Source organism: Schistocerca nitens, chromosome 5 (assembly GCF_023898315.1).
Source record: "Schistocerca nitens isolate TAMUIC-IGC-003100 chromosome 5, iqSchNite1.1, whole genome shotgun sequence".
NCBI lineage: Eukaryota > Metazoa > Arthropoda > Insecta > Orthoptera > Acrididae > Schistocerca > Schistocerca nitens.
This window is the reverse complement of record NC_064618.1, coordinates 485,727,572-485,750,934: the sequence shown is the minus strand read 5'-3', so window position 1 is coordinate 485,750,934 and position 23,363 is coordinate 485,727,572. Positions and strand designations below refer to the sequence as shown.

Here is a 23,363-nt window from a genome sequence, read left to right as displayed (position 1 = left end):
ACCAAATAAGCAGAGTAAATGCGATGCATTCAGAGGACCACAGGAGATAATATCATGCCTGTTACATTATATTAAAGAAAACAAAATAGACTGATTATGTACATGGATGCATGTGAAGCTCAAAACAAAATCTTTTGTGTCAATATATACACTGACAACAGAAGTGAATCATTAGAAAAGGACAGGGGAAACAAGTTAAACAGCACGATTTGAGAAGGTGTATGGTGTTATTTCACTGATTACAATTTTGAGTCAAATTTACAAACAAACTTTACAGTATGAACACGCCTATTAATAGGGTGTTGCACATCCTCTCACCTGGATGCATGCTCTGATTCAGCTGGGAAGGGTGTAATATAGCCACTTCTTCCTGAAGCAAGCTGGTCCACAACTATTCTAACTGCTCCTTGATATCCTAGATACTGACACTGGGACATAATTTATATTTGATCTGGCCCACCCGTATTTTATCTGGAACATATCTGCAGATCTTTCTGATGATAGGAGTACCTCATCACACAGACAGCTCATAGACCTGTGCCATGTATGGATGGGAATTGTCCTATTGGAAAAGATATCACAGTCCTCTTGCACGAGACATAACATGAGGACACAAAATGTCTGGGACATTGTTGTGCTGTATGTGTTGCCTAAATCACCATGACCTAGTGAGGTGATAAGTAGTCAGCACACTGGATTCGCAATCAGAACGACAGTGGTTCAAATCCACCTCCAGCCATCCAGATTTAGGTTTTCCAAGATTTCCCTAAATTGATCCAGGCAAATGCTGGGGTGGTGCCAAGCTTGTGCTCCATCTCCCATAACCTCTTAGTTGAAGGGACGTACGCGTGCACATTTATTAGCTCACTTCCTTCCTTCCTTCCTTCCTTCCTAGCCATGGGCTCTGGTTCCTCACACCAATTTTGGTCATTTGAGGTAGCATAGGACTGCAGTTCATTATTGAACACAATAAGACCATTTATTGGCAGTCCACACCTCTCGGTCACATGGTACTACACCAAATGCTACTGTTTCTATTAAGTTAACAGCAGCCTATCCGTGGAACTATTTCCTTAGTTCAGCTGCTAGTCTTCAACAAAGTGTGTGGGATTAAAATGTTGCAGGGACTTATTTCTTGTCAGATGGTAGGTGCAGATGTGAAGGTATTAAAATGTGCTTGGTGTACAATAGTGATCTCATCGTTGTCAGATGTGACTGACCAGAATACTGACAATGAGTATGCCTCCCATCACCTTCCACTGCAGTACAACATTGACTCAGTCCCATCCAAATGCCCCACAAATCTGGATATTGCATTATTTGACCAGAAGGCCAAATGGAGATCTACAATTAGGCTCCTTTCCAACTGTCTGGTGCAGACAACAATGTCTCGCCAGTACACCAAATCTATCATCCACAGTGATCATTTCAATATCTGACACTTCACACCTCTCCTATCAGATCTGGTAGCAACACTAAACCTAAACACTAATGCACTCTGGTGGGCATTCTGTCACAGTGAATGGCATCTCATTTACATATCTTCCAGTGTTGTATATGTATGAAGTTAAAGTGGTAGCACAGTTGCTCATCTTGACTTAATACTAAAAGAAATCATCCAGGCATATGATCAAAACTAATTGGCTACCTTCTTGTTTCTGCAAATTGTGTGCACATAGAATATCCAGTCGTAACCATGACAATTTCTCCCAAGTTGAATTTATGAAGATACGAATTTTGTATTACAATTATTCCAAACAAACAAATTACTTTGCCTTTAATTGTACCAGAATGACTGGTTTTCAGCAATCTGAAAGAAAGACTCAATTTCATTTCAGACTTCCTACCTACCATTCCCATTAATATAATTTTCATACATCTCCAAAGCAGTCTGGTGATACCATTCTGCTTAATGACACTGATGCTATAACTTTTCAATAAATAGCTGAAAGCAAGTTTTACCACGCCAGTAGTCTTATGCGACTGTTTCACATGTTACTGCCAATTTTATGAAAACTGGTGGCTTAAGCAGTTTTCACATTGTTATTTATATATTATTTTTATGTCATTAAGTATACCAGAATGATGTTTATGTACAGAAAAACTTGCAGAACACCATTTCTGATGTCAAGAACTTTCCAGTACCATTTCCACTTAATGGCTTGCTTGGGGTTAGGCCATTACTACACTAGCAGCTTCACAAATATGCTTTTGATCAAACCAATCCTGAGAAGTTCAGTTAAATTGCATACAAATATTAGATGGTTACACTACCAATGTAATTTCTATGTTCTCACAGTGCTCTTAAGTTTTTCGTAATTAAATATTGCATGCTGTTAGATCTGGTAGCTGTTTTGAACAACTAGAGATAGGATGCCCATATTCACAGGACATGTGTACATTAGTATGTTCTGCAGAAATGATTAGCACTTTAGTCACCTCAGTTCAGCATTTGTCCTGTTGCCTAGCATGCACAGGGTCTGCCATGGGCCCTGATAACTTGTTCTATGCATGATGGCATAAATGTGTATAAGGCGCAAATTGCTTCCTGTGGTATAGTCATTCATGCTGTATTCAACCAGTTATGAAGTTCATCCATGGTGGTTGGCATTGGGTCACAGCACAGCACACGTTTCACCATATCCCACACATTTTCAATTGGCAAAAAGTCTGGTGATTTAGTGAGCTAAGGCAAAAGGCCAACATCCTGTGACACCAAGAAGGCATGTGTTTGTGGAGCAGCTTGTGGTCATGCAGTGTCTTGGTGAAAATTTAGTCTAACTTGTGCAGGAAGGTTATTGCTACGAGTTGCAGGATGTCAATCACATAGTTCACACTTGTCCTAGTGCCCTGGACACATACCAGCTGCATTTTGTGGTTGTACCCAATAGCACCCCACAGCCTAAGGCAACGTATGTCTTGTGCTAATGTGGTCACTGATGTCTCACCCCCTTTCTGTGGCAAAATCAAAATGTGGCCATCATTTTCAAAACAACAAACTGGATTCATCCAATAACACTATCCAATGCCATATTTGTCCCCTGTGATATTCCATACACCATCGCCATCTAGTATGTTTCTGCACATTCATCACAAGTAGGCAGATAAGTTGACACTGACATGACATAATAAAAAGCAACAGACTGCCACCACTAATAGTTTACAATGTGTTATAATGTTCCACTGTTGCGTCAGAGCGAAGGAGAACACAGATGTGTCCTGCAATGCCATTTGGGTGACTTGTCAATCTTCTCGGGGGAGGGGGTGCCTGGTGGTGGTGTGACCTGACCCATCTCATTGTGCTCTACAGCATTCCGTGAACCATTCAGCACCCACCCGTTCCACTGCCCAAACATTTCATCCCCCCCCCCCCTCACCCCCCCATGAACAGCACTTTACCACATCACATTCTCTCATACCAATAATGTGCACTCTTTCAAACTCACCAATCTGACAGTATGGTTCACGCATATGTCTGCAAGGCATCCTGCACATCTGCTGAAATCACACTGATCCATTGCCTTCAATTTTTAGTGACAAGAGTTGCAGGCACATTTTACTGGTAGGCAGTGTTACACCACAATATCTGTTTCTCCTGAAACCTGTGGGCCGACATGGTTCAACTGCTAATCGTTACTGCAGAACATTACTTCAAAAAAGTCTCATCACAAGTTTCAACTAGATTGCAAATTCTACATAGAGCTTGGTACTGACAAGTTGCTATAGTTCACATCATGTGCTAATTGTTTTGTTATCATCACTTAACTTCAGAGATTTACAATATATGGAGACAGTACGATGAATCCCCTTTGGTACACGTATCAACATTGAACACTACTTGCATTCAGGCAATTTAAATCACATTAAAATTTTTAACATTTTAAGACTAAATGTTCATTCTGGGGAAGTGCGCCATCGGCTAGATGGGATTTTTTCTAAAAAAACATCATCATACCTCAAAGCTAATGGTTACCTTAAATACTGAACGATGAAATTAGTTTCATTTTTGTGAAGAGAAATTAGAATGGAATGAAAATTTCAGTTCCAGGCTATGTATTTAGACTAATTAGTCTGTAATATGCAACCCAATTTATACTGAATTTTAGATGCAGAAGATATGTAGATACAAAAATATCAACAGAAGGCTGTTGTACCAAAGCGTTGAGAAACAGGCTACTTAAAAACATTATTTCACTGGGGCTGACTCAGATATTGGCAGAAATACGGAGTCATACAATGTTTTATCTGCAACCTGGTAGTTTTATTTATTTGGGCATTAGGCCATGGAGTTAGGCTTTTTTCTACTATGGGAGACATACTTGCAGGCTTCTAATGAGAGGGAAAAAAAAGTTAAAATTTGATTCCATTCGTTAGTATTCTTCTGAATCAGAGGCATTCCTGTTTATAACCCAGACAGATTCCTGAAAAATTTGATTTATTTTAAATTTGAAAGCAGCAATGTTGTCATATTTCATTAAAAAAATAAAGTGAAATTTCGTATGAGCTTGGTTTTTAGGAATAAAAATCACTATCTAAAACTTTAAAATTTTATTTAATTTTTCATTTACCTATTGTACACAGATATTTACCACAAAAATAGAAAACTTTTGAACATAATTTAATAAGCATAAATTGTACAATCTCAAAATGAGTTAAAAATAGTTGGACGTATGTTTTCATGTTCTGTACAATAAATATTTATCCTGAATATGACCTTGCACATTTAATTACAAAATTGTTCCTGAAATGATATGTATCGTTTCTGCATTGTTATGCATTTGTTGTGTCATTTAAACACAAACCCTCAACAAAGGGCAATGAGATCATTAAAATGACTAAAGTGGATGTCATTTCATCTAAAAGTCCAGCAAAAAAATAATATTACATTTATTCCATTTATAGAATACTGAGTGCATTTTGTTACTGGAACTGTGGCAGGAAACAGGAAATGTGTTGTCATCAATTTCATTGTGCATGCATGGTTCTACAACATTTAAAATTTTCAAGGGATCTATTTAACCTATATTTTTCTGTCAATGCACAGTGAAATTTCCCACATTTCATAATTTAAGCTGTCACAATGAAGATGTAATGGAAGAAGTCACATTTAACAATGTCCATCTAAATTGTCAGTCCTTTCTCAGTTTTATTTACACAATTAGCAGCTAAAACATTTACACGTATAACACAACACTTACAAATGTTACAAATACTGATTTGTTTGGTACGCAGTGGCACATTGATTGGTTGCTCTTTAACCTTTAAGCCCAGCTGGCCTGTTCTGGAATAAAATTTCAACAATGCTTTCATCTGCTAAAGTTGATATATCACCAATGTCTCTGTCATTTTGTGCAATTTTTCTTAGTACCCTCCTCATTATCTTTCCTGAACGGGTTTTAGGCAATGCTGGGGCATACTGAATAACTTCTGGTGCTGCAAATGGTCCAATTTTCTCACGAACTGGAATAGAGAAGGAAAAAAGCTGTAGGTTCTCAGAAACTGAATGTAGAAAAATGAAATATATGTAAATTAAAATTATGTGGTCCAGAAAATAATGGAAAGAATGAAGGAAACAACTCCCTGTACATTTTAGGCACTGCATAATCAAAAGAAAAAACTGGAAAAACTATTTGGCAGATGTATGTGCAGTCTTAGCTCTGAAGGACAACACATGTCTAAGCCTCAATCTTTATGTACCTTTGAGCTCTTTAGACAACTGTACAGAAAGTTTTGACCTTTACTCATTCCTTCTTTTCCCAACAGGGACCTTCCATTACCATTGTAATTTAGAATATTTGCAAGAATTATTTTGTGATGAAGTACCATTCACAGGGTGTATACGGGGACAAGGAAAAAATATCCCTGATTTCCCGGTTAAAAGTAACCTTTCTCCTGGGTGAAAATACACATTTTCCCCATTTAAGTGACAGTAAACTTTCCCTCTGAAGTGTTAAACTTATCAATCTTTGAATGGTTCAGGTTTTACTGACCGGCGTAAAACTTCGGGCACTTTAGAAAATGAATACACCAGGAGGGGGGGGGGGGGGGGGGGGGACACCACCACTTGTTTTGGGACAAGCTTCTATGTGCAGCAACATGTACGCTGCCTATTTTTGTATCACGAAATTATATATTCGAGTTCCACCAATCACAGCACTTTAGTGAAATCGAGATTGCGATGCTTTTGTAAGCCAGCCATAGCTCTTATCTTGCCAGCCGATGACAGATCTTCAGCGGACAGGGCACGTGATATAGTCAGCCAAGAGCAACCTCACCGTTATGACAGGTTAACATACAAATAGGAAAAAATTAATAGTTCAAGTTAATGTACATATTTTTTGTTTTGGTTTTAGGGTGCAAAACTGCTATGGTCATTAGTGCCCAGTCTTGTCACTTAGGAAAAGGTAAAAAGAAACAAACTGGAAACCAGCAGCAATGGGAGAACTCAAAAAAGTGGAGAAACTAAAAACAGAAGGGAAGCGTAAAAAACCACTATAGAAGGGGGGTTGTTTGTCCCCAAAAAGAGCTTCAAATGACTGACGTCATCTCACCGACACTAATAAACTCGAGAACGCGACTGGCTGAGTGCGTGTCATCTGCTAAAATGGAAGATGTATCAGGCGACAGCTGTAGACGGGTGCTTAACAGAGTAAAATAGGGGCACTCAAGTAAAAGGTGTCTCACCGTCCACAGTTGACAGCAGTGGGGCCAAAGCGGTGGAGGATTCCCACTTAAAATCAGCAGGCATGGAAGACAGATGGCTAGCATAACGACTCTGAAGGACAGCTCGCCGATTAGACAGTGGAGGTTCAGCAGTCTCAACATAAAGGCTTTCCACAGGGCTGGTGAAAAAAGCTCCAGATGCTAAATGTAATCCACGGTGGTGGACAGAGTCGAGATGTCCAAGAACAGACGGCCGAGCAGAGGGGTAAGCTATGCTTCCATAGTACAATTTCAAGCGCACTGAGGTGTGATAGAGGCAGAGAAGGACCACTTTGTCCACTCCCCAGGAGGTAACATTCAGGACACGGAGGGTGTTGAGGGATCGCAGACAGCGAGCTGAAAGATACGAAATGTGGGAGGACCAGCACAGTTTACTGCCAAACATAAGACCCAAGAATTTGGCAACGTCTGGATATGGAAGGTTGACATGGCCTAGATGTAAGGAAGGCGGAAGAAACTCCATACTATGCCAAAAATTGACACAAACGGTCTTACTGGGAGAAAAGTGGAAGCCGGTTTCAATGCTCCAAGAGTGGAGGTGATCGAGACATCCTTGAAGATGTTGTTCAAGAAGGCTGGTCCATTGTGAACGATTTTGTGATCTACTACAGCTCTCAAAGAGGGAGCCCGAGACATTGGGAAGGAGACAATCCATAATTGGATTTATGGCAATGGCAAACAGTACAACACTTAGCACAGAGCCCTGGGGTACCCTGTTTTCTTGGGAGAAAGTAGCGTTCACCCGCAATTTAAATATGCACTCTGCCATAAATTCACGAAGAGAAAGGGGCAGCCGACCTCGAAAGCCCCAACAGAACAGTGTGCTGAGGATGCCTGTCCAACAGGTATCGTATGCTCTCTCTCCAGATCAAAAAATATTGCTACTGTTTGGCATTTCTGGAGAAAATTGTTTATGATGTAAGTGGAGAGAGCAACAAGATGGTCAACGGCAGAACGATGCTTTCAGAAACCGCATTGGACAGGTGTTATAATACTTCGGGACTCCAGCCACCAGGCTAAACGGCAATTCACCATATGCTCCAAAACCTTACATACACTACTCTTGAGAGAAATGGGGCGATAGATAGAGGGGAGATGTTTGTCCTTCCCAGGTTTCGGAACAGGAATGATGATAGCTTCCCGCCATCTTCTGGGGAAAGTACTGTCGGTCCAAATTCGATTATAAAGGCGAAGGAGGTAGCGCAGACTATGGTATGATAAATGCAGCAACATTTGGATGTGATACCATCTGGTCCTGGGGCAGAAGAGCGAGAAGAAGAGAGTGCATGTTTGAGTTCCCGCATGGAGGAAACAGTATTATAGTTTTCACGATTTTGAGAGGAGAAAGCAAGAGGTCGCACTTCCGCTGCACGTTTCTTCGGGAGAAAAGCTGGCGGGTAATTTGAAGAGCTCGAAATCTCAGCAAAGTGTTGACCCAATGAGTTAGAAATTGCGACGGGGTCCACTAAGGTATCATGCGCTACAGTGAGCCCAGAGACCGGGGAGAAACTAGGCGTGCCAGATAACCGTCAAATCAGATTCCAAACTTCCGAGGAGGGAGTGAAGGTGTTAAATGAACTAGTAAAGAAGTCCCAGCTGGCCTTCTTGCTATCGCAGAAGATGCGACGGCATCGCGCACGGAACTGCTTATAGCAGACACAGTTGGCCAAAGTAGGATAGTGGCGGAAAACGTGAAGAGCACGTCGCCGCTCACGTATTGCGTCACGGCATGCCTCGTACCACCAAGGAACTGGGGGGCGCCGGGGCAAATCAGAGGTGTGACGTATTGAACGTTCCACAGCTGTAAGAATAACTTCTGCAATATGAGTGACCTCATTGTCGACACTAGGAAAGTGACGGTCATCGAATGTTGCTAGAGACGAAAAAAGTGTCCAGTCAGCTTGGGCAAAATTCCAGTGTCTCAGGCACATATATGGCAGTTGTGGCTGCAATCTAAGGACACATGGAAAGTGGTCACTCGAGTGTGTATCAGCAAGAGTGAACCATTCAAAGCACCAAGCTAGCGGAACAATACCGACCAAAAGTTCCAAATGAGAGAAATTTGTCATGGAAGCAGACAAAACTGTAGGGTCCCCAGTGTTGAGGCAAACAAGATCCACTTGGTGGAAGACTTCTATCAATAGTGAGCCGCGCAGACAAGGATGCAGAGATCCCCAAAGTGGGTGGTGGGCATTGAAGTCCCCAACCAGCAAATAGAGAGGCGGAAGCTGACCAAGAAGAGGAAGGAGATCAGCTCTTGCCATTGGTGTGGATGATAGAATGTCTAAAGTACAAAGAGAGAAGGTGTATCCAGAAAGGAAAAGATGGGACAGCTACAGCTTGGAAGGAACTGTTTAAGGGAATTGGGTGATAATGGACAGTATCATGGAGAGGAATCATGAGTCCTCCATGTGCCGGAGTGCCATATACAGAGGGGAGATCAAATCGGACTGACTGAAAATGAGGGAAAACAAAGTGATCGTGGGGATTGTAATGGTACTTTAATTATGCAACCATTACGGCACCTCACCTGAACTTATCGATACCAGTAATATTCTACTGTGTTTCTGTTAACTACTTAACATATTTCTGAGACAACATTCAGATTTGATTTCATTTGTGATACATCGATATGTTTATATTGCAATGATTATTCTTATGTGTATTCTTTCTTTTGTCACTATGATCTTTGACATACTTGTAACTCTGATTTTTGGGCACGTAAGCGATAGTTAATTAGTTGTTAAGTTGTTAGAGAGTCGGACCTTTAAAAGGTCAAGTCTTGGACGTCACGTTGGAAAGATGCATTTTGTAGTTGGCTTATAAAATGTGAGGAAGATGTTTTCAAGCACGTTTTGTATTGTGAAGTGATGTTTGTGTCACGTGATATTGCAATTAAAAGGAAGTGTAACTTAAATTCGGAGTGCTTATTATTTTTTTACATCACCATTGTCCAGTAAAAGTGTAATCTTCAAGAATGGTTTGTGAAGCGCATCTACAAAACTTTTGAATATAGCAGAATAAAACCTAGGCCTCTTTGCATCCGAGCTTGGAATCATAACCACCTAGATTTTCAACAATTGATCCATGATTTTACGACGAGACCAGCATCGGAAACACAAAAAGATGAGTGCCTAGTTTTTTCAGTATTACATGAAATGACTTAACTGTGCTCTAATGACACCTGCCACATAATATGACTGATGTTGCTTGAAAATGAAGTATTTAGCAGCATGAGCAACACCCCAATCGTTATTAAAATTTTGACCTTTGTTGTGGTAGTGTTGTTAGAGGATGCAGCTTTGTTTCCTGAAGACAGAAGATGACCGGCGAGTAGGATCGTAAGAGGATCGACAATTCATCCCGATTGGCTCGAATGCCGCAGATATTCCAATAATGGACACAGGGTGGACAGAAAAGGGAAGAATGTGACCAAGGTTGCCCTCAACTCAACAATTGCTCAGAGCCGGCGGCAGACAGCATGGAATAGCATTCATGTTGAAGGCAGAAGATCCTGATCCATAGGTTGTTCAGGAGCAGCTCCTGCCACCAGCGATCGGCCGATTGATCGGCTGCCAGCAGTGGGCCTTGGTAACAATGAAGACGGTCGAGGGCGGTTACCGCTAGGTGGTGCTGTAGATGAGACGCCGTGGCGGAGCAGAGGAACATTGTTTCTTATTAGCCTTCTTAGCAACATGACATTGAGATGAGGGAGGAATCAATGGTTGTGAAGTCTGCGTACATAAAAAAAATCTTCACAAGTAGGCTCTTTTTTGGAAGTCTGGGTGTCTGATTTTGGGGCTCATGATTTAGCAGAACCCGATGAAGGGTGAGCCATAGAGTGAGCAGGTGATAGTGGGGAGGTTGAATGGGCAATCTTTGCGCTGGCCGATCTGACGACCGTGGCACTAAAGGTGAGATCACAAGTCTGCGTGGCTGCCTCCTCTGTAGGCCGAGGAGAGGCAAGGACAGTGCTGTCTTTACCGGCGTTAGGCACAGTGGGCTTTCGACTGGCGAATAACTTTCGAACAGCAAAGGTCAACACCTTTTCCTTCATTCTGATTTCCTGAATGAGCCGTTCGTCTTTGAAAATGGGGCAATCTCTAGAGGAAGCAGCGTGGTCACCCATACAGTTGATGCAACGAGGGGATGGAGGTGGACATGCACCCTCATGGGCATCCTTGCCACACGTAACGCATTTGGCCGGATTGGAACGTGACTGGCTGGTATGATTGAACTGTTGACACCAATAGCAACGCGTAGGGTTTGGGATGTAAAAGCGAATGGAAATTCTCTCATAGCCCGCTTTTATGTTTGATGAAGTTGAACTCTGTCAAATGTCAAGAAGACAGTACGGGTTGGAACCAAGTCCTTGTCAACCCTTTCCATGACTGAACAGCCATTACATCCTGGTCAGACAGGTAGTTTTGAATTTCCTTGTCTGACAATCCATCGAGGGTGCGTGTGTAAACCACCCCACGTGATTAATTTAAAGTGCGGTGCGCTTCCACCCAGACAGGGAAGGTGTGTAGCAGTGAAGTACACAGCAATTTTTGTGCCTGGAGGGCACTGACTGTTTCTAATAAAATGGTGCCATTTCGTAATTGGGAACAAGTCTTTACAGGACCTGCAATTGCATTAACACCTTTCTGAATAATGAAAGGGTTGACTGTGGAGAAGTCACTACCTTCATCCGACCGAGAAACAACAAGGAACTGGGGCACTGATGGAAGAATTGTCCGTGGCTGAGACTCATTTAACTTTCACTTGTGAGCAGACATAGTAGATGATGAGGAAACCATTGCCGAAGTATGCCCCATGATAACCGTCGTCTCAGATGGCGCGCTTCTTCCTCGGGGGGGGGGGGGGGGGGGGGGGGGGGGGGGGGCCCTCTCTGAGGGCACTCCCACCTTAGGAGATTGTTCACACCTCCCAAAAAATTGACAGAGGGACCAATCGGCACTTTCGGAAGGTACCAGCTTGGTTAATTACCCCTCCCTGGGCCTGGCCATTACCAGGGGGTCTGTCTATCTGGGGCAGGGAATTACACGTTACCCCGTCACCAGCTATGCATGGGAATGCATGGGTCGGCCTTCAGACACGCTCAGGGAGGAACAAGGAAGAGGAAAGGAAAGAAGAGGGGTCTCAAACGCCGCAGCGGAGAAGAGGGTAAAGAGGAGGTAAGGAAAAGAGAAGGACAGAGACTTGCCAGCAGAAAAAGTGAAGAAGAGAGACTGTTTGACAGTTTCAAGTGTCAGTCTCTGGATGTAGGGAAGGGGCGGAGGTGAGAGGGGGGCGAGGGGGGAGAGGGAGATGGGTTGGTTGGGGAAGGATATGGAAAATTAAGGTATGCAGCCCGGAAAGGAAAGAGTGCCACACTAGCTCGGGGTCCCATGCTCGCTATGCACGTATCCACAAAAGAGTTGTGGACCCCCTGGGGGGCAAAATGTACATAGTGTAGCTGCAAGAAAAGCTAAGCCTTCACGTATAGTATTTGTCGCGCGCGCGCGCGTGTGTGTGTGTGTGTGTGTGTGTGTGTGTGTGTGTGTGTGTGTGTGTGTGTGTGTGTGTGTGTGTGTGTGTTTTACACTTTAAGATACATCACTCAAATGTGCCAGTAAAATTTCAAATAATGACTCAAATGTCTGTTCTTCAAAGTGTTAAGCTTTAAACAAGAGTCTAACACACTGTTATTTGAGACATTCAAAGGACATTCTCATACTGTACATAATATAATTCACTTTGCATAAAATTAAATTTACTTTGAAAGTAATGCATTTTAAACCACCATTCGCAATATTTTCCTGCAACCTGTTAGAATTTGTTTCACCAATTATCAGATAACATCAGAAAACATGTGTTACTGCTATGCGCAACTACGATGATGTAGGAAGCTCATATGTTCGTACGTATATAGCATTTACAGATCTTGCGTAGCATTAAGAGATCTTACATTACATCATAAATGAAACAGGACATCATATGATACTCCAAAAACATCAGAATTTCATAAATAATACTAGAATACATAATTAGGCTTAAAGTGTGCCCAGAATCACAAAGATGTATGCCCCAACCTGATACAAAGTTTTCGCAATGCAAATTTTCTTGGAGTACCGGTACTGTATTCTCATGTTTGGTTCTTTATTATGGCATAATGCCGCAAGTGCCGGAAGATGAAAACATGCATTTGAAATTTAGCAAATAGTTGAAACCAGTCAGTGGTGTGGAATGAAACACTTCATTTCAAATAAATTTACTGCCTCTGCAAAAAAGACTAATAAAAGGCAAATTCCTTTAGCAGATCGACAAAAATAACTTCATTGTTCTGCAAGGCGATTAATGCTTAACTGCCAAAAATGTGGAAATAAAATAAAATCAGAAAACAAACAACATATTTTAGCCTTCCGTAATTATGCGACTTGATAGCTCCCGGCCACAGAATTAAATTTTGTTTTCATTTAACACGATAGCTGTAAATAAAGAGTAAATAGCAAAATCACTAAAAAAGTGGAGACTATTCCCCTTCCCACTACAACTCAGACTTCTCTACACATGTGGGAGTCTAGCAGCCTGCGTTTGCCACAAAAAATTTTCCGGGTAGCATCTGGCTGCTTGTTGGTTCTGCTGATACGGCTAACACTCTTAATAGTCATACTTCAAGTAGGCAGAAGCAGTAGAAGGTACTGCTCATACGTAACTCAACAGTGCATGCACAAGAGCCCGCTAGTGACTTCAAATGAATCTGACGTTAACAGTTGTGACGTCACGGTCATCGGAAGCAGGTTTTTTTTGTTATGAACAATTGCATAGTCTTCATCCTATAGCCTTTGACACGTTTCGCTGTTTGCAGACACGTGTGTGCACTGTGTTTTGTTGTTGTAAATTGCGCATTTCCTTTGCAACTTAAGTTTTATTTTCATTTTTCTCTTTTGTTTTATGGCAGCAGTATTGTTCTGCAGTGGCAGGATGCAGTAAAATTCTTTGTCAGTGCGTCTGTTCTTACCAGTCAAAATTACAAAAATGTAACTGAAAACTAAAACAATGAAAAATTCCCGGAATTCTAAAAAATTCACAGGTTTTTCCCAGTTTTCTCCCGGATGAAAATATTCCCAGGTTTTTCCCAGATTTCCCAGTTGTCCCGGTGCGTATACACCCTGCATTCACACATGAATTTAGATGCAATAGATATACCAAGTTTCCAATGTTAAACAATATAATATCCAAGGTGGAATAATGAGAATATTATGGAAAGGATGGATTTCTGTTCACCATATAGCGCAGATGAGTCTGCAAATGGGCACAATCTGCAACTCAACAGCTCTTCTATGTGGAGCAGTTTTCAAATGTTAATTACATTCGTGATTTTGTGTTTATTTCCATGATTAAATAATACCAGTACATTAAAGAATATGGCAATATTCATACCTTTCCGTTTCAAATCATCAACAAGCTTTTTCGAAAATTCTGCTCCCTCGACGGGAGTCACAAAGCAGTATAAGCACTCTCCTTTAACAGGATGTGCTTGTGATACTACTGCAGCTTCCGCAACTGATGCGTGCTCTACAAGAGCAGATTCCACTTCAGCTGTACTAAGCAAATGCCCAGAGACATTTAGCATGTCATCTACACGCCCTGTTATCCAGAGGTATCCATCTTTGTCTCTTCTTGCTCCTAAATTCAGGTTATTAAGAAATTAAATTAAAAAATTCTTGTATCAATTTAAAAATAAATTCTATTTACTACTGAAACCAGTATTATTCTGAATTGCATAACAAACTGAATTAGATAGTTTTCTTAATGTTATTCTCCATGAAAAGTACTGTGCCAAAATGAATTCTTTTTAGAATGCATTCAGTCACCAGGGGACACATACTATGAGGGTTTCCCTGAAAGTAATGCACCACATCATTTTTCTTCAACAATTCTTTGTTGAACATCATGAGAATTACACACAAAAGAATGCTGTTTTATGTTCTATGGCTTTCCTCCAGCACGAAACAAAGGTGTGCTCAAAATGTCTTCCACTAATGGCATCCTCTAATGGACCAAACAAGTGGAAGTCCGAGGGGGCTAGGTCAGGTGTGACAGCTGTGGATGGTCTCCACGACTGCTGCAAATTGTGGAGTTCAGCCAAACCGCCTTCTGATTATCTCACCCTCCGTACCCAGCGACTGACTATACTGCAGTAGACAGATTCTCCATAGACTTTGCACAAGCATTTGTGAATATTTAACAGATGTTTCTTTCTCTGCAATGGTGGCACATAGCTTTTAACGTACATCACCTACAAACGCCATTTTGAAACTGTGCTGCAGCTACGCAATCTGTTTGAAGTAACGGAAACTTGGTGCGCTCACTAAGGAGAGTTCAAATAATACATAACTTTTCACATTCATAGCATTGTTTTTGGCCGAGGAAAAAAATGTGGTGCATTACTTTCTGGGCAACCCTTGTACATAGGTAAACAAATTAAGAATCAGAGTATTTACATTGGAATTATTGTGTATGTAAAGAACTTTTCTTTATCATTAACCTTCTGCACTCTGTAATGCAAAGACAGGGTGTTTGTGTGTACACACTTATTTGAGTCACCACCGTCTGGGTGGTGAGTGCACCACAAACTTGTGCAGGATCTCTATTGAAACAATGAGGTCACTCACCAATAATTAGAGCCAACATTAAAGCAAAAAATGCACTTTCATTCTAATATATTTACATAAGCATTGCAATATTTTTCATTGTGTGATTCTTTTTGAAACTTCAGGGTGGACTGTTGCCACCAGTTCACTAACTGTTTACAAATACTATAATTACATTTTCTTCTAAAATCTCTACAATGTCTTCCTCACAATGGACTGAAGGTGAAGAACTAGCCATTTCACTCTTACTAACTTGAATTTAATAATTACATCATCTATCTTAACACAAATGCTACAGTTGGACACACAGTTAGGTTTCCCTAGACATCAGAACTGTGCAGCATTGATGCTTAACACAGTCAGATTTGAGAACTGAGCTTGTGACAGCTACGAAGAAACTTTTGTCTAATCAGGTTCAACATTTGAGTGGAAAACAAAATTGACAATATCTAACACCACTCACCATTGGAGTGGAAAATGTCAACATGTGAGAATCTGAACAATGAATTTCAGTGTTTAAGACCATTTATAATACTATGCACTCAAAATAGGGTGTAATTGAAAACATTTTGCTGGCTGAAAATTAACTGTGGATAATTACCACCTCAAAGGTTCTACCTATCACAGATAGCAGGTTACTGACAATTTCCAACATTAACAAAATAGATGTTTTTGGAAAACATACTGAAGATGTACAACTTCACTCACAAACAAAGAAATTTGATATGCACATTACTGTTTTTAAAAAGTTGTAATAACTAACTGAACATCCTATTCCAAGAAGTTAGGGAATAAATCTTAACAGGCATGCTCAATTGCAAAATTTATTTATTTTATTTACATTTTCTTTGCATGGAGCCATTGTAATGATGGCTTTTGCAAACATCAGACTTAATACTATGGTTATATTTACACTTATAAAATACACTATATTCTGTAGCAGTAGCTTCTTGTGTATTTTTTAGATTTAGAACATTACAACTGATATGCTAATGCCTCATGTTACGATCACTATCTTAAAATTTGTTGAAAGAATATAAATGTTTTTCTATTAGAAAAGGTTTTATTTGTTTTAAAAACATTTCCCATGTATGTTCTTAGATAGTTGGGTAGCTTGTTATACCAAATCAAACCAATTATATATGGACTTCTATCAGTCATTGTTAACATTGTTCTGTTACGGAAATAATTATACTTTGTTCTAGTCTTGTGATCATGTACATCACTGACTGTGATAGCTTCTGTTGGTTGACTTATAAAAAAGACAACAATTTGAAGATGTACAGAGAATATAGTGTCAGATATTTGTGCTGCACAAACACTTCACGACATGAATCTCTATGTCCCATCCCATGTACATGTTTCATTGCTCTTTCTTGTAGTAGTAATATTCTTTTTAAATGTATATCAGCTGCAGAGCCCCATAGTTCAATTCCATACTTGAGAAAGGGGTAAAGTGTTCCATAATATACTAATTTAAGTGCTTGGCTAGGAACTATCTTTGCAAGCTGGCTGAGGAAATATATGGCACTGACTGACTTTTCTGCATACAAAATTTTTTCTGCACCACAAATTTTCATCATCACACACACACCCAGGAATTTACAGTTACCATTTTCTTTTGCAGAGATATTACACACACTATTCATATTGTTGTGGTGAGAAATGCCTGTTTTAAATGTCAGTAGTTGAGATTTGGTGACATTCACCTTGAGTCCCTGATCACTGAAGTATTTTGTTACTTCTGTTACACCACTAGTAGCAAGAGATTCTAGCTCATTAGATTCACTCCCATAGAATAAGATTGACATGTCATCTGCATAGCTTACAATATGGGAGTTAATGGGTTGTGCAATGTCGTTAAGGAAGAGAAAGGATCCAAGGATTGAGCCTTGTGGTACACCTTGTAATACAGGTTCACTGGTGGACTAGGAGTTCATGATTTTATTATCTAGATTGTATGACAATTTAGTGCTTTGCTTACGATTCAGCAGGTATGTGGTTAGAAGATTCATGGCTTGATTGCCAATACTATAAGATTTTAGCTTTTTAAGAAGTACCCTATGGTTTACCGTATCAAATGCTCTTGTCAGGTCCAAAAATATACCTGCAGTCTGCATCTTCTGGTCCAACAGACAGTAAACTTCATGGATGAACTGTAACTGCTATGGTGGTGCTTAGCTCTTTTCTGAAGCCATGCTGCGAATCTACAAGCAGTTTATGTTTTGTGAAAAAGGCACTGAGAAAGGATAATGCTTCTGAATATCTTACAAAAGTGGGAGTTAATGATGTTGGTCTATAGATGGAGACCTCTTTCTTACTTCCCTTTTTATACACTGGTTTCACTACACTCATTTTTAGAACTGTTGGATACGTTTTCTCTAATGCTGCAATTAATCAGGTGAGTAATAGGTTTAGAGATTTTCTTTTAAGCACACTTTAGTAATAGCACTGGCCTACACCATCCCATCCACATGAAATTTTTTTCTTTAGCGTGTATATTGCCATGCAAACTACCTGCTCATTCACTTCCACAAATTCAAATTCGGCACACTGGGTGAGATGGCATCGGGTCTACCTGTGAATCTATAATATGGGTTGACTGTTCACCAGAAATGTAGTAGTTATTAAAAATATTCCATATAGTATCTGGGTTTTTTATAATGTTACTATCATGTCTTATGCTGAGTGGTTCCATGTTCATCTTGTTGGGACCCTTTCGGCATTTGTCAATCAGCTTCCAAGATGCTTTGCTTATGTTGTCAGACTGTTATATTGTTTTGATGTTAATCTACTTCCTTAGGTTAACAATTTCAGTTTCAATTTCCATCCCTGAAGGCTATAGCTTTGGCAGACTCAAAGCTATTATACAGAACTATTGTTTATTGCTTCACTCAGTCCCCCTACAATGGAAGTAAGCCAAGATGAGGATCATTCCAAATCCTGACAAGCTGAAATTAAATTCCAAGCCACATAGACTGAGCAGCCTGTGAGCTTTTTGTGAATGGCTCCCAATGTTCCTATGATCTCTATCAATCTCTTTCAGACCACCTACTTCCCATGATCACTAAGCAGCAGAATGCTAATCAGGTAGATCAGTTTTAAAGAATGACTGTTCATGAAAACAATGGTGTAACATATGCAAGTCCTGGACAGTTCTGCTTGAATGAACACATGGAATTCCATTTAACCATTATTATGTGGTTGAAGCACTGATCATCATATTAGGAAGTCTAAACTTTCAAAATTTAGTTACACTATAGTTAGCTGATTAGCTTGAAAACCCTTGGCTACAGATTATGTGCAGATACTCCAGCATGAAAAACATTGCAATATCACCTGAGCATTTTACAGCTGCAGTTCTCAATAGGACAAGAGCACTGGAGGTCAACATACACTTTCCCTACTTAATTTCTGATGTAAGTCATTTTCAATATCTTATCTGAAAAAAAGAGTGAAATGCAACTTAATTCTGCACCGACATTTTTCTTAAACGGTACCTTTGACAGTGAAATGAAGCATAAGTTTCAAGCTACAAGAAAAACAGCTTTTAGTGTTGTGAAAATAAAAATGTGTGCTCTTTTTTGATAGATATTTACCATCTCCAGTGCAATAATATCCAGGAAACTTCTTGAAGTATGTTGTTTCAAATCTCTCATGATTTCCATACAATGTCCTCATAATACCTGGCCATGGCCTCCTGAAAACTAAGTACCCTTCACCTGGGCCAGTTATCTCTCTTCCATTTTCATCCAGTAGGGCTGGGAGAACACCAAAGAAAGGAAATGTCTGGAAAAAATATTTGTTGGTATTGGAGTAAATTTCATTGGGAAAATGTACTGTGATTCACTCATTCCTTCCAGCTCCAAGCCAAATTGCTGGTGCCTATGTTAACTTTTTGTACAAAAAAGATGAAATACTAAGTAAAGTTACAGTAACATTAAAATTAGATAATCTCTCTGTAAACAAAACACTGTGGTGATGGGATGTCTATCTTAAACATTTTCTAATTACATTTTTACTTTGTAATGATTTTTTCTGCTACATTTCTGAAGCATTTTTACGATAATGGAATCTTTTGACCAGCCCTAAGGAATAAGTTGACAACATGCGGCCACTGAGTGTGGGATGTAAAGATGTTGCTGGTTTGAATTCTCTTTCAGCCCCTTTATCTAGGCGCCTGAACACAATATTTTCCCCTGTTTTAATGACTAACTCATTACCAAACAACAGTCTGTAAATTATCTATTGTCAAATTCAGTGCCTAATAGTTCAAAAAAGGCTACTGCCTATCACTTATCTCAAAAAGAGGCCTTTGAGGTCATAAAAAATTCTCTCTTAATGTCATTCATTTAATGCTTCATTATTACGTTTGGCTTTGATAATTTTTCTTTGACTAGAGTTCAATTTTAATTGCTATGAATTAAAAATACCATACTTAAGGTTCATTGGGGAAATTAATTTTTACACCTTACATTAAGTACTTACAGCAGATCCTGGTTTCATTGGTGTGCATCCAGGAATTGGCGTAAGAACATGGCCTCCTGTTTCTGTTTGCCAGAAAGTATCTACAATCGAACATTTGCTATGGCCTATAAGTTTGTAATACCACATCCATGCTTCTGGATTGATTGGTTCACCAACAGAACCAAGTACCTGCAGTGTCTTTAAACTATGTCTGAAAATGACGGGAACAAAATTTTAAATTTATAAAGTGCAACTATTTCTTGAGAGAATGATTTTGAAGTAAATTTAAGTATTTGACATGTGCAGCCAACTTACTTTTTCACTGGTTCATCACCAAATTTCATCAGAGCTCTGATTGCAGTGGGTGCAGTATAGAATTGGTTCACCCTATATTTGTCTACTATCTGCCAGAACCTGTCATTCTCTGGGTAGAATGGTGTTCCCTCAAACTGTAATGATGGAGGCACAATAAGGAAACACACAAACAGATCATATACATCTACATCATTTTACACCATAAGAAGATGTAGCCTTTAAAAAGGCACACCACTTACCATTACAGATGTTGCACCATTAGCTAAGGGCCCATAAACAACATATGTATGACCTGTGATCCAACCAACATCTGCAGTACACCAATAGACATCTCCTGGATGATAGTCGAAAACATACTTGAAAGTAGTTGCAGCATACAAAAGATACCCTGCCGTGGTGTGAAGTACTCCCTTTGGTTTACCAGTGGACCCGCTAAAACAAAAAATAAAAACTGAAGATTATGACTCAGAAATCATATTTTCTAATGTGTGGTGCAATCAAGGACTGTAGCAGTTACCAGCACTATAATGAGTGCCGAAAGTCAAATACCAGACAAACATGATCTGTTACTCTACAGTAATTATAAAAAGTAAATTTAACTGGTGTCAAAACTGCGTGTTTCATGTAACGTCCAGAGCAAAGTTCAAAATAAAAGTCTGAAGAATTTTTATCCCAACTCAGTCTTTATGAAGGTGATGAATTTTTAATTAAGGTCACGAACATTGTGTTATTGTAATACGTGTATTATTGTGCTTGTAGAATTAAATTGTGATGCATTAACTAAATGAAACATACCTGGTGTACAGCATGAATAGTGGGTCTTCAGCTCCCATCCACACAGGATAACATGAAGAAGAAGCATCTTCCATTTCATCGTCCCACCAGTGATCCCTCCCATCTTTCCAGGGTACCTAATGAAACAATAGTTGTCACTTTCCAAAATTTTGAAGTGCAAAATAAATTCATAATACATAAAAGGCTGAAGAACAAAAGAATTAGAATTCACAATAAAGCTGAAATTTAGGCAATAACTTTGTGAAATATACTTTAGTATAGAGTATATAAAGTTTACAACACCCTCAAGAATAATAACGATAATTCTGACTAAGGCATCAGAAAGCCAATTCAGACTGTTTTACTAAAATGTTTACCCTGTGATAACACTCTTACCACTCTTACTGTACCAACACCTCAGCGGCTGCTACCTGAACAGGATGCAAGGCACTGGCTCTATTCAGCACAATTCAATTTGCTTTTTCCAGCAACCAGCAGTGCAAAACCAGCTGTCAGACAGCAGCATGATGACACATTGAAGGCACTATCACCACCAAGGTCAGCATGCACAACCAATCACAGTGCCACCTCAAGAGATTGAGAATCTACCTGGTATAATACTGAAGCAGAGTGCACTCTGCCTCATTCTGTTATGGTGTGGTCTTTAATTCAATTTACACTGCTATTAGGACTGTGTATGCTCTGATTCAGCTTGGTATTGCGCTCTGCGTATGGGAATTAAAACGGTTCTCATTAAAGTGATTTCCACTCAGCATGCATATTTATTTGTATGTAGGTATTACACAAGTGGCAACAACTGCAGCTGAACTATCACTTTTTTTGTTTTGCTGAAGTGAAGGCACATTTATAGCTGGAAAGTCAGAGGCACATGGAAATGCAGCAGCAGGAGTACATGGCCATGTTGGTCAGTGTTGACCCACCTGTCAGCATGACTTAACACTTGTCAGCTTACCCACTGCCCTTCCCCCAGCTATGATGAGACTGCCAAGGACAGAGGCATATGAGAAATGTCTACGACAACAAATTACAGCATTCAAGGTAATGGTTGCCTATTGCGTTAAAGCTCTCTTTCTGTCATGGCTTTATCCTGAAAGGTACCACTTGTTAGTAAAGCGGGTCCCTTTTTAGGATCTTTCATTACTTTCATTGGAGTGGGCTACGCTGTTCATGACTATCAAGAAACCAACAGGCAAGCTCTATCTTTGCACAGATTTCTAAGTGACAATTAGCACACTGCTTGACACATACATCATGCCGCAAAAAAAATAAAAATTTGCAGTGGAACAATATTTTTTTCCAAACTGTTTGAGTCATATTTACAGCTGCCATCGGACGGAGTCGCAACAGTTATTTGTCGTCAACATGCTCTATAGGTGCTACCTGTTGGTTTTTGGGCTCACAGCCCAATCTTCTTCAACATTTTTTGGAACAACCCACAAAATTTTCCTAGTTATAGAAGCCACCTAGACAACATTGTCATCACAGGTCCTGCCACCAAGTACCATCTATAACAGGTGTTCAAAAAGAAATGAGCCGGAGGCGTAATTACAGAAACCAATACCTGTATGATAGAAGTATTGACCCTGGCTGTTTAGACACTTGTTCCACTGTGACAAGGCAGTTAATGGCCGTCTCAAAATTCCTGTGGCTGTGATGTTAACCAGTTCTGCAGGTACAGCTGGACATCTCCGTCCCCATGAGTGCAAGAAAAGTTATGCTGACATTCTTCTTTGACCAAGATGGCCCTCTTCCGATTCGCTTCCTGCAGCACGGGACACACTGAATGCCCAGTGTTACTCACAAACCTTGACTATCCTTCGCCAAGCGATAAAATCAAAATGACGGGCAATCTCACCCGTGGGGTCACTCTGCTCCATGACAATGCAAAGCCTCTTACGGCTGACACATTCGTGGCACTCTTGCAGAAATTCAAATGGGAGGTTCTTGGCCACCCCCGATACAGTCTGGACACCTCTGTGATTATGCCATTTTTGGCCCCCTTAAAAAGGCTCAAGCACAAACAATTCACCTTGGATGACGACATTCAGTTTTACATGCAGAACTGAACAACATCGCAGCACCGGGAATGTTAAGAGACAGCTATTCACTGCCTTGTGCCATAGTGGGGCAAGTGTCTCAACAGCCATAGTCAATTCTCCTAACATTCAGGTACCGGTTTCTGTAATTATGCCTCCGGCTCATTTCTTTTTGAACGCCCCTTACACAAACACTTTGGCTTTTGTTTCAGACCCTGTGGGACCTGGGTCTCACGTGCAATCTACATAAATGTCATTTCTTCCAAACCTCTATTGAATACTTCAGACATGTCATTTCTTATTGGGGGATCCAGCCGACAAACAGTTGTGAGCACTATTAAAGACCTTCCTCATCCAGCTACTGTGAAGGAGTTCCAGGCATTTT

The 23,363-nt window shown here is 40.2% G+C and overlaps 1 protein-coding gene across 2 annotated transcripts in view; it reads right to left on the bottom strand.

The window, feature by feature from the left end:
- Positions 1–5,122: 5,122 nt before the first annotated feature.
- Positions 5,123–23,363, bottom strand: part of LOC126260877 (acetyl-coenzyme A synthetase) — a 50,120-nt gene continuing 31,879 nt past the window's right edge. For both annotated transcript variants that reach the window (XM_049958317.1, XM_049958318.1), the window contains 7 exons: positions 20,943–21,058; positions 20,387–20,579; positions 20,148–20,281; positions 19,854–20,043; positions 18,965–19,154; positions 14,152–14,397; positions 5,123–5,460 (listed from right to left, as the gene is read on the bottom strand). In XM_049958317.1, coding sequence (XP_049814274.1) covers positions 5,255–5,460; positions 14,152–14,397; positions 18,965–19,154; positions 19,854–20,043; positions 20,148–20,281; positions 20,387–20,579; positions 20,943–21,058 — 1,275 coding nt within the window. In that variant the 3' untranslated portion in view covers positions 5,123–5,254. The remainder of the gene's footprint in view (positions 5,461–14,151; positions 14,398–18,964; positions 19,155–19,853; positions 20,044–20,147; positions 20,282–20,386; positions 20,580–20,942; positions 21,059–23,363) is intronic.